This window comes from Hemicordylus capensis, chromosome 5 (genome assembly GCF_027244095.1).
Source record: "Hemicordylus capensis ecotype Gifberg chromosome 5, rHemCap1.1.pri, whole genome shotgun sequence".
NCBI lineage: Eukaryota > Metazoa > Chordata > Lepidosauria > Squamata > Cordylidae > Hemicordylus > Hemicordylus capensis.
The window spans coordinates 179320493-179335330 of NC_069661.1; the positions used below are offsets into that span (position 1 = coordinate 179320493).

Genomic DNA, 14838 nt, shown 5'->3' on the forward strand with positions numbered 1-14838 from the left:
GCTTAGATGAAAAATTATTTATATGGAACCTATTAAATGGCTGCAAGAGGTATTTGGAAAGACTGCTTCTAATGCAAGTTTTGTTTCCTTTCTGAAGTGTAAAACTTAAGAGTCATTGTTAGCTTTGTAAAACTTATTCTGCTCTGAATAAGAAAGAACGTGTAAATTAACTATCCTTTTAGCCAGGGACAGTGGTGTAGCATTTGTAACCATACTGAATAACGTAAACTTAAGAAATCAACAATTTAGTATCACAGCTGAGTATGAAGAACAAATAGAATATGTAAAGCTGCAGCCAATGAAAAGCCATGTAGAAAAAACTTGGATGCCTTTTTTGGATGAATAGACAAGTTTTTCCTTGTATATTCATTCAAAGAAGGGTATGGCTAATATAACTTGGACTGGCAAAATTATCCAAGTTAGAAATTACATAATTCAGCTTTTTTTTGTTACCACCTTCTTTATGCCAGTGAAGGCGAAATTGATGGAGGATGCAAACAGTCATTCAGTTATTGTCAAAAATATATAAATGTAAATATTCCAGCATGAACAAAAAGGTGTGGTTTTTGTTATATTAAAAGGAGTTTGAGACATTCCATTCAGATTGTAACTCAATGTTGGAGTCATAGGAACATAAAAAAAGCACTGGCCAAGGCCCATCTAGTAGAGCATCCAATTGACACAGTGGCCCACCAGATGCCTCTGGGAAGCCCAAAAGCAAGAGCCGAGGGCATGTCCTCTCTCCTACTGCTACTCCCTTCCAGCTGGTATTTAGAAGCATCTTGCCCCTGAGGCTGGAGGTGGCCTCTAGCCCTCACACTAGTAGCCACTGATAGACCTGATCTCATGAAATTTATCTAAATCCCTCTTAAAGCCATCCAGGTGGCTGTCCCATCTTGTAGCAGAGAATTCCATAGGTTGATTATACGTTGTATGAAAAAGTACCTCTTGTTGGTCCTAAATTTTGTTGGTCCTAAATTTTGTCTTTGTTGGTCCTAAATTTCTTGGCAATCAATTTTATGGGATGAAATGACCCTTTGTTATAGTATTATGCGAGGAGAAAAATTTATCTCCATCAACTTCTCCACACCATGCATGATTTTATAGACCTTTATCATGTCTCCCCTCAGTAAACTTTTTTCTAAACTAAAAAGCCCCAGGTGTTGTAGCCTTGCCTTGTAAGGAAGGTGCTCTAGGCCCCTGATCATCTTGGTTGTCCTCTTCTGTACCTTTTCCAGTTCTACAATGTCCTTCTTAAGATATGGTGACCAGAACTGCACGCAGTACTCCGAATGTGGCTGCACCAAAGTTTTGTATAAGGGTATTATAATATTAGCAGTTTTATTTTCAATTCCCTTCTTAATTATTCCAAGCATGGCCTTCTTTACATTTGCCACACATCGAGTCGACACTTTACAAGCTGTCCACTATGACCCCAAGATCCCTCTCCTGGTCAGTCACTGGAAGTTCAGAACCCATCAGCATATATGTGAAGTTGGGTTTTTTTGCCCCAATATGTATCATTTTACACTTGTTAGCACTGAACCACATTTGTCATCTTGTTTCTCACTCCCCCAATTTGGAGAGATCTTTTTGGAGCTCCTCGCAATCTCTTTTGGATTTCACTACCCTAAATAGATTGGTGTCATCTGCAAATTTGGTCACCTCACTAGATCATCTCTATGAACAAGTTAAAGAGCACTGGTCCCAGTACTGATCCCTAGGGGACGCCACTTCTTATTTCCCTCCATTTAGCGAACTGTCAATTTATTCCTGTCCTTCAGTTACCAATCCACACATGACCACATAATCACATTAGGCCCGAAAAGAACAAACAAGAAACAGAGTAATTTTTTAAAAAGAGTTTATGTAAAAATAATTATAACAATGCTTGGAAACCTAGCTTCCAATTCTGTTCATTTTCTAAACAAACTTGAGTATATACACAATATATTTAAGTAAAATTACAATATAACTTCATAAGAATTTAACATTTATGTATACACACATTTCAGTATTGAGAGGTGGTTGGTTTTTTTAACTCAAGAGATAATTTTAAAAGTAAAAAGTTAATTTAAACTTTTAGTTAATGCTGTAGCTCCAATATGCCTATGTTGATATCAACAGCTCTATTCAAACACAACACAATTAGCCTAAGAGAACCACAGGCTTGCGCTTTTACCCTTCTCACATGTGTGAAGGAGAGAGTGAACATTTTTGTTTTAAAACAACCTGCATTTTTATGTTAAATATTAACTAGGAGAACTGCAGTTTGTGGAAGCTATTCCCACGAACCACAGAAATCAGGCCCAACCAACCCAGTTTCTGTGGATCGTGAGAACCGCCAGGCTCGCGGGTGATCCCCGTGGTTCCACAGCAGCTAGCTTACCTAATCCCCCCTCACCTTAAACCAAGTTAACAGAGCAAGTGCTCTGTCAACCTGGTTTGCTTGTGAGACGCCACAGCATGTATCCATGCCACAGTGACTCATGAGGAGACCCCTGACCAGGAGGCTTCAACAAGCCTCCCAGCCTCGGGGGCATCCTGGGACTTCCGGGAGCCAGGTGTGCAGCTGATCTGGCCACCAGGGATGGCTCCCTGCTCGTGTGTGGGGAGAGCCCAGTTAGGCATTACACACAGATAATGTGTAGAGCCTCATGGTCTGATATCCCGGGTTATTCTAACTTTATTGCAAGGCTGCACATCTTCAACCCTCCAGCTGTTGTTGGGCTACAACTCCCACTATCCCCAGCCACAGTGGCCAATAGTGAAGGATGATGGGAGTTGTAGCCCAACAATAGCTGGAGAGCTAAAGCTGTGCAGTGCTGCTCTAATTAGCGGACAAACTGCAGTCTGTTGAGTTTGTACATACACAGAACTGCCGTTTGTTTCTAAACTGAAAGAGGAAGCTTTCACTCTCTTCTCATGTGCAAGAGAGAGGAGGGGGAGCATGCAAGCCCATGGATTCTCTTAGAAACAAAAGGAGATGAAGTAATGCCTTTCAATGAGTCAAACGCTCATTTTCAAAATATGAAGATATTATTCCCCTCAGTGCATCATCTGCTGGAACCACTACACAGCAACATTTCAAAACACTGTAAATGGTGCTTGGGGCAAATTATCTTGTGACTTTTTTATATGACTGTGTTGGTAATTACATGTTATAGCTATTCTCAAGGTGAACTGGAGCAGCTACTTTCTAAATTAGTGAAGAGTTTGGTTACTTGGCTGGCTGGTTCTAGTTCTGTCTATTGTTCTGGTAAAAACTTAAGGGTTTAGGTAACATTCTAAGCAGATCAATAGAAGAGCTCCACAGGCAAGGTACTGGATAATCACTTTAAAAGAGTTACAATTGAACTATAACTGGCTAGCTCTGGCTAAAGATTTCAAAGGGAGGGTTTTTGGGGGTGGGGGAAGAAGTGCACAGGATGGTGTCCGAGGACAGAGATGAATTTGAGGAGGGGAAAAGGCAGCTCAGGGGAGATATTGTAAGGATAGATACATTGGAACTGATCTCTGGGAAAGGCAGAGAGGAAGCAGGTTGTTCAAGAAGCTATCAGAAAGTAGGGATGCACACAAATCGAGGTTCGGAGCCAGAACAGTTCGGCACTGCCGAGCCGAGGTGGTGGGGGTGGTCAGCAAGCAGGATCTTTAAAAAGGAAGAGAGCCTTCTTTTACCAGCTCTCCGCTGCCACATGCTCCCAAGAACCTGTGTGCACTGCCTGGATGCACATGGAGTCCTTTTTAAAAATCCCGCTCACCACCCCCTGCCTGGTGACATCGAACCAGTTTGGACCTTGCCCAAAGCGGTTTGTTTCCAAATCTGTGCACGAACCTTTGTTCATGCATATGCCTACGACACTCAACTTCCTGATAGCGATATGCATGACAAAGGTTCATGCACAGATTTAGAAACAAACTGCTTTGGGCAAGGTCCAAACTGGCTCCAGACCCCTTGCCTTTGAAGTTAGCCTTCAGCAACTAAAACCTGCTATGGAATCTTCAGTGCTCAACCGTCAGCCACCAACTGAAAACCGCTGACTGGAACAGGATCACCTTTAAACAAGATCACCTTTATATGGGGCTTGTGTTATAGTGACTTCACAGAAAGAGAATCTGGTTTGTAGGTTCAACAGGGAATAGAACTAATACCTGCCACCTAACCAATTTCTTCAGTACATTATTTATTTTCTCTTTCATTCTTTAAAACCTGACTGAAACACTTATTGCCTTATTACTCACACAGGAGGGTTTTAATATTAACTTGAGCCTCGTGTCAGCAGAGTTGTATTAAGTGGACAGAGGAGGGTTTTAAGCCTAAGAAACCTTTTACAGTACTGTTAGTCAATTACCCCGCCCCCTCCCCCTCAAAAAACCCCAACACTAAAGCTAGGTTTTTTTTTGCCTTTATCATTTGTGAACTGAAGACTACCCAATGATTAGAATTTGGTCACGCTAGCATCAACTGAGCTTAAAATGTGATATTTTATTACAATCAATTTTTTACCAAGAGGGATTATTTACTAATAGCAGAGGTTGCACATTTCAGCATACACAGGACATGCCCATTACTGCTTATTAGGGTTTTATGGGCTAGCAGCTGCACCAAGTAGAGTAAAGGACATACTATACTATTGTGTATAGTTTTCAGCAGCAGTGAATGCTCCTGAAGGGCTAAAAGCTGAAAACAGAGCTTCAAAGAAAGTTGTGAGGTATGACAAAAGTATAACATCATTCTGATGTTCAGGGATTACCAACTCTATTCCCATGATACATATGATTACCAATCAAGCAATATAGTAAAATGGAATTTTATGCAATACAGAAAGTACAGTGTTTTGGCACAATGACTATTATTAGAGCAACATTTCTCTTAAGTAAACTGCAGAACCATGGAGCCACCACTATGGTTTCACTGAATCAGAAGTTTATAACAGCTCAAATTCTGAACATTTTAAACCTTTTTTTGCCAAATATGCATTGACTATTTGATAAACAAATAGCAACTGTCAAATTAGGATAAATAGCATACTGCATTTATAGTATTTTTCTATGATTAAGCTACTGAACGTAGATTTGTGGTGAATAAGAATGCACTAGGTTATGACTGTTAGGATTCAGATACCCTGGTATATTTAATAACAAACTACACTATATTTCAAACATGATTTTTTTCCTTCCAGAATGCTCAGTAAAGTTACACAGAACATTTATATTCAAATGTAAAAAGTATATAAGTGGTATCTATATCACATCTCATCTTACTACAGAATCCAGCCAGGTTTTTTCCACAGTATGGCTCAATCACGTTAAACTGTTGATCAGGATCCAAAGAATCATATGACTTGGTCTGTGTGGCTAAGAGGGCTTTGAGTTTATATGGAATTCAAACTATATGCCACATAATGCATAGTAACTTGCTTTGGATATTGATGGGACTTTCAATAGCAGTTTGGAGTGTGGCATAGGGTTTCTCCTAAGTGCCGGGGGGTGGGAGGAGAAGAGGAGAAAAAGCTCAAGTAGGCATGCCTATGTCAGGCCACTTAGCATCTTATTTAGTTCTTTGGATCCCAGCTCTTTTGTTTATAGCAATATATCATTAATTACAGAGGAAGCTACAATTATTTCCACTGGTTATTCTTGTTTAGAGTGGAAGTCCTGTTTATAATGTGCAGCTTATACTACACACCTACACACACACACACACACACACACACACACGATTGTCAAAACATTTTAAAATATAAGAGATGAATACAAAAGGCATATATAGATTGTCATCCGTTACATCACATTCCTTGGAAAATGGAATAACTTCCGAGCTTTGTAAACAACTTGTTCTTACACTTTTAAAGTGAGGTTAGTGCTGACTCCATTATTGCTACATTCACAGTTTAGGACAATTTTAGATTAGGAATGACAAAAGTATAAAGTCATTTCAGAACTATAGAGACCTTCATTTTTATCGTATTCATTTGAAGATTACAAGCAACTGAATTATGTAGAATAAACCTGAATACAAAACTCAGTAACACTGATTCACGGCAGTGAAAATATGTACTACTTGACCTTCAAACATTATGTGTTTGTTTTGTTTCATTTCGTTCTTATATTAAAAAAAATCTTCATTTTGTCCATACTCAAATATTAATCTGGGCATATAACAACTGATTAGAACAATATGCCACTTCTTGTGTGAATATCCTTCAAACATCATACGCTCTCCCACACCTGTGTTGTTTAATTCAACAGTCTGAAAAACCTGTAATGATCACCTTCCCTTAGATCTTCTATCATAAATGTTCCTTATGCTTTTCGTTAGCTGCTTTATGAACACTTTGTATATTCTTCCACAGTAAGTATGCTGTGTCTTTTGTAGTTCCAGTTCAAGGGGAAGGAACAAGGAATGTACCAGATCATCACCAAACGAATACTGGAAAAGAAAATTAGATATGCTGTATTAAGTCAGACCTGTAATTCTATCCCAACAGTACTCCATTTCCTACACAGTTCTGGAACCAACTGCTTTCAATGGTTGCAGTAGTTTTTATCAAAGAGTAGCTGACATCCCAACAAAGCACTGTGGGAATGCACGAGGAGTCAGCCCTTATATGCACACAAATACGTACACGCACACACACACCTACACCCAAAAGCCTTTAGAGTTGTGAGTGCTGCCTGTGTTCTGGAAGCACTCTTTCAGATTGACAACACATCAATGACTCTAAGCAACATGTTTCTGATCTTACGCAGAACTCCAAACTCTAATGGCTTTTGCACACATGGGGGGACTCGGGGATTTGTACAAGGACTCCAAGTGTATCCCCACAGTTTCACCTTATATGCACACTTTGTTGAGATGTCAGCTAGTGGCCAACATACTGCACAAGGGTATGTTAGCCCAGTAACATCGCATGCATGTAAACTGTGCAACTGCACAAATGTTACACAACAGTAAGGAGTGGAAATAAATGGCTTACTCTGGTGTGACGTTCATTGTGCAACTTGCATGCACACTATGTTACTTGGCTGATGTCCCCTTGTGTGGAATGTCAGCCATAGTCTTTAAATAGGAGGAACATAGACAAGGATCAGTAAAAACTTGAAAGTGTTTTTAATATAGTGCCATATTTTTAAAAAATCTCTTCTGGCAGGTTTGTAATATATTCCCATTACTCAAAACATCCAATTACTGTCAATTTAAATAAATGTAAAATGGTTTTGCTGAGAAAACCCCTCATAAAAGAACCCCAAACATAACCATTCAGGCAAACAAATCTAAAGATGTGTTGGACACGTAAATTAATGCATTAATTTACATGATCACATGCCTGCCATGTTGTAGCTTTGGCCTGAAATGTGTATAATTATCTCAGTATGCTATTCTTTAAAATAATATATAAGTCTTATTGAGTTGAAACCGTGCAAAAATAGTAATCTATGGTACCATTAAAGATGGGGCAGTTTCATTAAACTGAATTATGAACAAGCACATACAGTATTTAATGGAAACTTGAAACAAAAACAGTCATTAATTCAGTGTTACAGGTTATTTTACCATATTAAAGACCAAGTATATGCAAACTCCACATTTCAAAATAAAATAATTTTGCTAATCTTGCTGGCATCAGGTCAGTATTGATCTACATCTTTTCTGTGCCTTATGCATAAACAAAACCAATCATAAATAAAGCTGAGAGGTTTTCTTTTCTTAATATTTTTCTTGCAATACTCAAAGGAACAAAGAAATTGTATTTTTATGAGACCACATTTTCTTTTGGTATAGTGTATTCTCAGAACCCCAGTAGTACTTTTCTTCATTTTTATACCTATATGACAACATGCAACAAAGCACCATTAAAATATACTATTGATTTTTGAAGGTTATATACAAGATAGGATGAACATTAAAATAAGTAACACTGCCACATTTTACAGCTCTTCAGTGAGCATGCTGAAATACGGATAAATAGTTTATTAGAAATCTTATTTGCAAAACAACACTGAACAGTTATGCCAAGCACAAAAGACTTGTATGTGCATTTATATATTATAAATTGCCCAAATTAAAGCAACTGAATTATACCAAAATGATAAAGGAATAAGTGTTGGAGAAAAAATAAAATCGAGCTTTTCAATATCTAAGCACCACTTACTTTTTTCAGCAATAAAATGGGAGTAGAAAAAAATATATATTACAGCATTTCTGGCAGCCCTACAGTGGTCTGTCAGTGTAGTTCTGGTAATGACAGGCACTCTGAATGGAGCAATAAAGGAAAGTTATCAAGTTGGTGTCGGCTCCTGGCGACCAGAGAGTCATGTGGTTTTCTTTGGTAGAATACAGGAGGGGTTTACCATTGCCTCCTCCCGCGCAGTATGAGTTGATGCCTTTCAGCATCTTCCTATCTTGCTGCTGCCCGATACAGGTGTTTCCGATAGTCTGGGAAACATATCAGTGGGGATTCGAACAAGCAACCTCTTGCTCCCTAGGCAAGTCACTTCCCCACTGCGCCATTAGGTGGCTTTGATTGGAGCAATCCTGCCTGGTTACTACAGCTGGCCCATGCCCCACTGAAATTCTAGGGCCTAATGCTCCACTCCTGACCCAAGCTGCGTGCTTCATCAATACTGAAGTTTAAATTTAAACAAATTTATGATCACCTGGGATTGCAGCCAATAACTGCAAACTATGAAGATCACGAATTCATGAGGGGCTTTCTCTGTCTGTATCCGGTAATGGGAAACCAATATGCTCACAGCCTTCTGCAGCACAATTTAAGTCATTTTAAGTAATGGAAACTTAGGAAGCCCACATTTTCACATTCTCTTAAAACTTATTCATCTAAGTTACTCTGAGGCAGGTCTCACGATCAGTGAGATCCGCCTTGAGAGGGTTAGCAGGGAGAGCGGGCTTAGCCCTGGGTGGCTGGATTGGCCACCCACACGACTGCCGGCTCCGTTACGGAGCCGGCAGGGGCTGGGGGGCCGCGCAGCCCCCAGAAGCTCCAGCATGCCCTGTGTGCACGCACAGGGAATGCTGGAGATACCCCCAAGCCGGGAGGCTGCTTTTAAGCCTCCCGGCTCGGGGGTCTACTCGTGAGTTGCCATGGCGCGGACGCGCACCGCGGCAACACAAGATCGAAAAGCCCGGGTTAGCAGAGAGCTCACTCCGCTAACCTGAGCTTAGGGAAGGATAGTTTTAGTGGGTGACCCACTTTGGTGAGACCGGACTTGGCTGTGAACTCGGTGGTTCTCAGAGTTATACAAAATCGGGCTACTTAGCCCAATTTTGTATGACCGTGAGAATAGCCTCTTTGAGTAGCATCCATAGAAGTGTTTGTGCAATAACAAAGCATTTTACCTCCTCCCCACTGCAACCCCGACTTTCCTGAAAAAGCTGTTCCTGAGGGTCAAAGGATCCTTGGCTATAGCATGGGTGGTTGCAGAGGGAGGAGGGAATTCCTGGAAACCTGGAGGAGGCACCTTCAGCATGTGGAAGATGCTCCTACATGGTTTCTAGACACTCCTTGCTCCCCTTGCATCTCATGCAGTTGCCCCAGGACCCCTTGACTCTTAAAGGCTATTCACATGCACAGCAGAAACCGGGCTAAGGGAGCCTAGTCTGGTTTCTACTGTGCGTGTGAACCACCATGCCCACACCCGAGCCTGCTGGCTACAAGGCAGTAAACCCGCCGATGTAGCCTCAGAGTTAAATGAGGTTAAGGGAAGGAGCACTCCCTTACCTTATTTCATTGTGTGTCAAGCAGCTGCGGCAGGCACACTCGGGGGGGGGGCCCTCCCAGTAATGCACCATGTACTTGCGCGGCGCATTATCGGGGCTCTGGAGGGGGCATGGGGTGCTTCCCTACGCCCAACCCCCAGAGCTGCCGGGTGAGCTGTGGGCAGCCTGCAGGACAGCCGCCGCTCATCTGGGTGGGTGATCCGCCCACCCAGGAAAAGGTAAGAGATCGTCTGCAGGGAAGGTCGGGAAAACTAGCTCTCCCCACAGACCACCTTCTGGTGCTTCAGACTGCTCGTGTGAAGTACCTCTTAGGGTGGCTTTCAAAGAGGTCAGAGGAGCAGGAGGCAGTAGAGAAAATGACTTGCACTCAGACTTTCATATTCCACTCCACCACTGTAGGTGCTAAGCTTTGCTTTTAAATATGTTTTTATGCCAACTTCATGTATTTTATGGTTTTTTTTCCTTTTTGTTTTATTCTGTTTTGAAATAATAATAATAATGAACTTTGTTAGCCGCCCCATAACAAATTGTTCTCTGGGGGGTTCACAACACAGACTTAAACATCCAATAAAAACACACAACACATTAAATCATAAAGACCAAATGGGGGCAAAGAAAATAAAAAAATGCAAAACAATGTAAAAACTCTTAAAAATTCGTTAAATATCAAATTTCAAAATCAAAATTTAGAAGGCCTTAGTCAACAAAAAGGTCTTTACCTGGCATCTAAGAGAACAAAGTGATGAAGCCAGGCAAAGCTCACTAGGGATGTGAGGTTTGCCTGGGGAGTACAAGCACCAAAAAGGGGGGTTGTAACTGCGGTACAACCACCAAAGAGGCCCTCTCCCTAGTAGCCACCCACCTCACCTTGTTTGGCAGGGGCACCTGGAGGAGGGCCTCTGAATAAGATATTAAGGCCCGGGTTGGGACATATGGGGCAAAGTGCTCTCTCAGGTAATTCAGCCTCAAGACATTTAGGGTTTTAAATGTTAAAACCAACACTTTGAATTGAACAGGAAAACGGACTGGGAGCCAGTGCTGTTGACAAAGCACTGGTTTAATACGATCAAAACGTCCAGTCCAAGTTAATAATCTTGCAGCCCTACTTTGTACCAGCAGCAGTTTCTGGACCACTTTCAAAGGCAGCCCCACGTACTATGCATTGCAATAATCTAAGTGAGAGATTACCAGAGGGATATGAAATAAAATTAAGTAAATTTCCAACACACTCGATTTATACTGTTTAACATACTGGGTTGTAACCACAGTAGTATGGGCAGAACTCCGCTTGCTCAACAGAGCCTTCACACTCCTTTCCCTCCCCAATGCATACCCCCATGCCCTCCCCCAAAACCAACCCAAGAGTTGGGACATGTCCCCACCAAACAGTGTAGGATGGGGGCTACAGCAAAAATCAAAGGCTTTCTTGTGCAAGTAGAAGGACCTTTAAATATAACCCCAGAGGCATTTATTTTAAAATACTTGTGTTTTCTACAACCTCAACAGTTTGTTTTTTAAAAACAAAAAACCATATTTGCCTGGCAGAGTTAACTATCTTCCATTGTCATAGGTTTGAAAAGAGGAATTTGCTTGAAATGTCAGCTTTGGGGGTGAATATAACTGCTAAAATCTGAAAAGCTTTGCAAAGAGTAGACATGAAAACCAAAAAAAGGTCAGAATAGACTTTTACAGTTACAGTGCTTGCAGGTCTGACACATAATACATTGCTTAGGAAACAAAGGCCCTCTGAGAGAATACACAGAACCCAAAGTGTTAAGGGTCTAGCAATCAGCCAAAAAGTTTTTAAAAGTCAGATGTACAGAACAGTCATGAAGCTAGTTTAAAGTTTAAATGTTTATTAGGAAAAGTAGGGGAGGGATTTAGGAAAAAGACTATCAGAAAGCAATGGAAATTGAGGGGGATCCCCATAATGCATTATGGGAATTCTGTGGGTAAGGCCACACATTCTGAACCCAGTTACTGGCAAAAGTCAGCAATCGTCTGGGTAGCCAATCCGGCCACCCAGAAACAAGAAGGGAGGTAAGCTTTTTGAGGCTTCTTCCCCCTGTTCCTTTGAGCCTTCTCACGGATTGTGAAAAAGCTTTAATATGCTTCTACTAAGATACACATCACCCTTCTGGGATTAAGCAAAATATATTCTGAGATCAACAACTTCTGTTGGCAATATGGAAGTCCATGAGCATCTATTAAATCCGGCACCTACCATTTATTCTGGACTCACCTTTAAATTGTGAAATAATGAAGAGCAGTCTTTAAGCAATAAAGGGCATGACTGGTTATAGTCGATGTTTGAACTTGGTTTGTTAAGATCTAGAATTCTCAGAGAAGATATGAGCTCACTTACAGAGCAACACTGTGGTGCAAGTAGCTGCAGGGGAAGGAGAGAGAGCTCGATAGAAGCACCTGCTCTGCTCCACCCAGTTTCTAGGCTCTTTCCCTTCCCCCTGCAGCCACCTGTACATTGTCAGGAGACCCTGAGCAAAGGCTTTTCAGGGAGCTCAGGGAAGAGGTAAAGATTGTGTGGTTCCTATATTCTGCTGGCATCATTCTATATAAGAGCCATGGAAATGATTACTCAGTTGCTAACAGAAGCCAGGATGGCTGCTATCTACAGCAAGAAAAATGGATTTGCAATCTTAAAAGCCTGGCTTCTATGAGACTGAGGCATGGTATACACAATCAAATTGATTATCGTTATAAAAGGTGACAGAAGGCAAGCAAATGGATAGCCAATTCATAGAGAGGTGGGGTACATATAGAGAGATGGAGATCTAGTATAGATGTTCTGGAACTCTAAAGAAGAAAGAATGTGCTGCTCACCCATATACTTTGTAGCAGAGGTGTGCACGAAACTGGCTTGGAACGGCCCGAACGTTCTGATCGAAACACCAGGGTGACCCAGTGTTTCTATGTAACAAGCCCATTCCATTCAGAACGTTCTGAGTGTTCCAGCTTTAAAAAAATAAAAAATTAAGATCGTAAGGGTGGAGCTAGGGGGCAGCAAGAGGTACCTTTAATATTAAATTAATCAAAACTCTTAACAGCGGTACCACCAGCACTGTGGCGCATCTCCAGAACTCACCTGGCCTCTGCGCTGCCGCCATGAGGGATGGGAGCCGGTGCTCCACAACGCCAAATTGCAGTGCATGAACACTCAGAACATTCCAAACGGAACAGGCTTGTTCCGTTCTGAGCTCGAAACACTCAAAATGGCCTGTTCCATATAGGAACATTCAGCACATCTCTACTTTGTAGGACAGTATTTAATATGGAGTGAAGATTAATAATATGCTATGTTTATGATATATCTAAGTAGATATTAAAGTTATTCTGTTTAATTATATTTATACTAAAAATGTTTATTTTGATAAGTTTATCTCCTGTTTGCAACAGAATCTGTAGTTTTATTCCTATGGAAATTTAATCTAACTATCACTTGCACAATTACTTGACTAAGATTTCTTTAATAAAGTGACAGCTTAGCTAAAAAGGAGATTGATTTCAGAGTGGATGTTAGAAATTAACGTTAATAAAGAATTATTTGTTAACACATAGGTGGAATTACAATGCAAATGCTTACATTTTTAATTGCTTCATACACAGCCCTAAAAGCTGGCTGTTTATCATCATGGTAAACACCTCTGTTTCCATGAAGGATGAATATTCCTTCTTTTTCAGCCCGTTGACAATTGCTTCCATAAATGCAGTGGTCAGGTCGATAATTCCATTGGCAAGGGAAAACAAAAAGGCTTTCTGCAAATTAAAAAAAGCCAAAACAGAGTGATGGCAAACTGATTATTAACAAGCTTCTCTTTGGTATGAAAGCCAGCTTTTACAGTGGAACAAAAGAGAACATTCTAATTACCATTCTTAAGCTTCAGCATATCAGCAAAAACTGGTTTTCAGGAAATTAGCTCTATTATATTATTAGGCAAATGCACAAAAACTGCAACATTACCTTTAGTAGGGTCACAACACCTATTAATAATATTCAGTTTTCTTCCAAAGAGATTTTATTGTATTTTGGCTAGAAGATCAACCAACCATTTCAACATAGCTGCTGACATCCCAACTAAGGCTATGTATTTGATTTAAAACAACAGCACACATACAGAGCTAATCCCCCTGGTTTCAAAGCACAGGAGCTCTTACACAAGAGCACAACTATCTTCGGGTTCTCCCCACACTCCAGAAGTGCTGTTACAAAAGAAACATGTTCCTGACCTTTTAGGAATACCAGAGCGCTGTTAGAAGCACAAATGCAGTGTTAGTCAGAATGTTAGCCAACATATCTAAATAATAATAAGGGGGAAATGCCCACAGTTTCCTTTAAATTCACAATGGTAAGAGCTCAAATACGAAGTTTGCCTGTATCACTTGTCAAGCATCATATTAATGGTCTGAAATCAAGCCCTTGTGAAATGTACTGAAATCGGCAAGCATTTTATTGACAAATAATCTTAAGGCCCATGCTTTCTCTCAACAATAAGCAAGACAGAATGCTAGAAATGGGTGGAATTCTGTGGAAGGGATCTACCTTTGAGACAGAACCCATCACAAATTTCAACAGAATCTTCCCCAATGAAAGTGTGACACAACTACACAAGGTTGGAACTGCCATTAGTTTCCAATTTTGCCTTGAGCAGAATTTGACAATACTAATGTTTAAATTAACCTTTTACAGAATCTATGGTAAGTACTGAATATCAATATGATTTTTGTATTTAAATACTCCATCAGAGAGCATATTAAAAAAGATTTTGAATAAAAACATTCTGGGGCCAAATAGCAATAGTATATTGAGGTTATAATTAAAGCTACACGCTAAAGAGTTTTGGAAAAACCTCTTACCTGGGTTATGAAAAAATATGATGTTCAGAAGATCCTGATCTCCCCATGTTATATTCAACTTATACTTTTTCAGAAGTGGCATGAGAATTTCTTCCCACTGTAGCCGTGCTGTCGTCATATCATTCTTCAATGGAAAAAGCAAAGGTCAATATTAGATCTATGAGAGAACCTGACAGGCTTAGGAATAACAGATTGCTCACCTGTAACTGATGATCTGGTTGTGA

At 40.5% G+C, this 14838-nt stretch overlaps 1 protein-coding gene across 5 annotated transcripts in view; it reads right to left on the reverse strand.

Moving 5' to 3' along the window:
* Window positions 1-1847: 1847 nt before the first annotated feature.
* Window positions 1848-14838, reverse strand: part of GXYLT1 (glucoside xylosyltransferase 1) — a 47053-nt gene continuing 34062 nt past the window's right edge. For 4 of the 5 annotated variants that reach the window (XM_053255528.1, XM_053255530.1, XM_053255527.1 and 1 more), the window contains 3 exons: window positions 14615-14738; window positions 13344-13516; window positions 1848-6433 (listed from right to left, as the gene is read on the reverse strand). In XM_053255528.1, the coding sequence (XP_053111503.1) occupies window positions 6272-6433; window positions 13344-13516; window positions 14615-14738 (459 nt within the window). In that variant the 3' untranslated portion in view covers window positions 1848-6271. Of the gene's footprint in view, window positions 6434-6980; window positions 7064-13343; window positions 13517-14614; window positions 14739-14838 lie in introns of all 5 variants that reach the window. The other variant, XM_053255529.1, reaches the window with a different exon arrangement.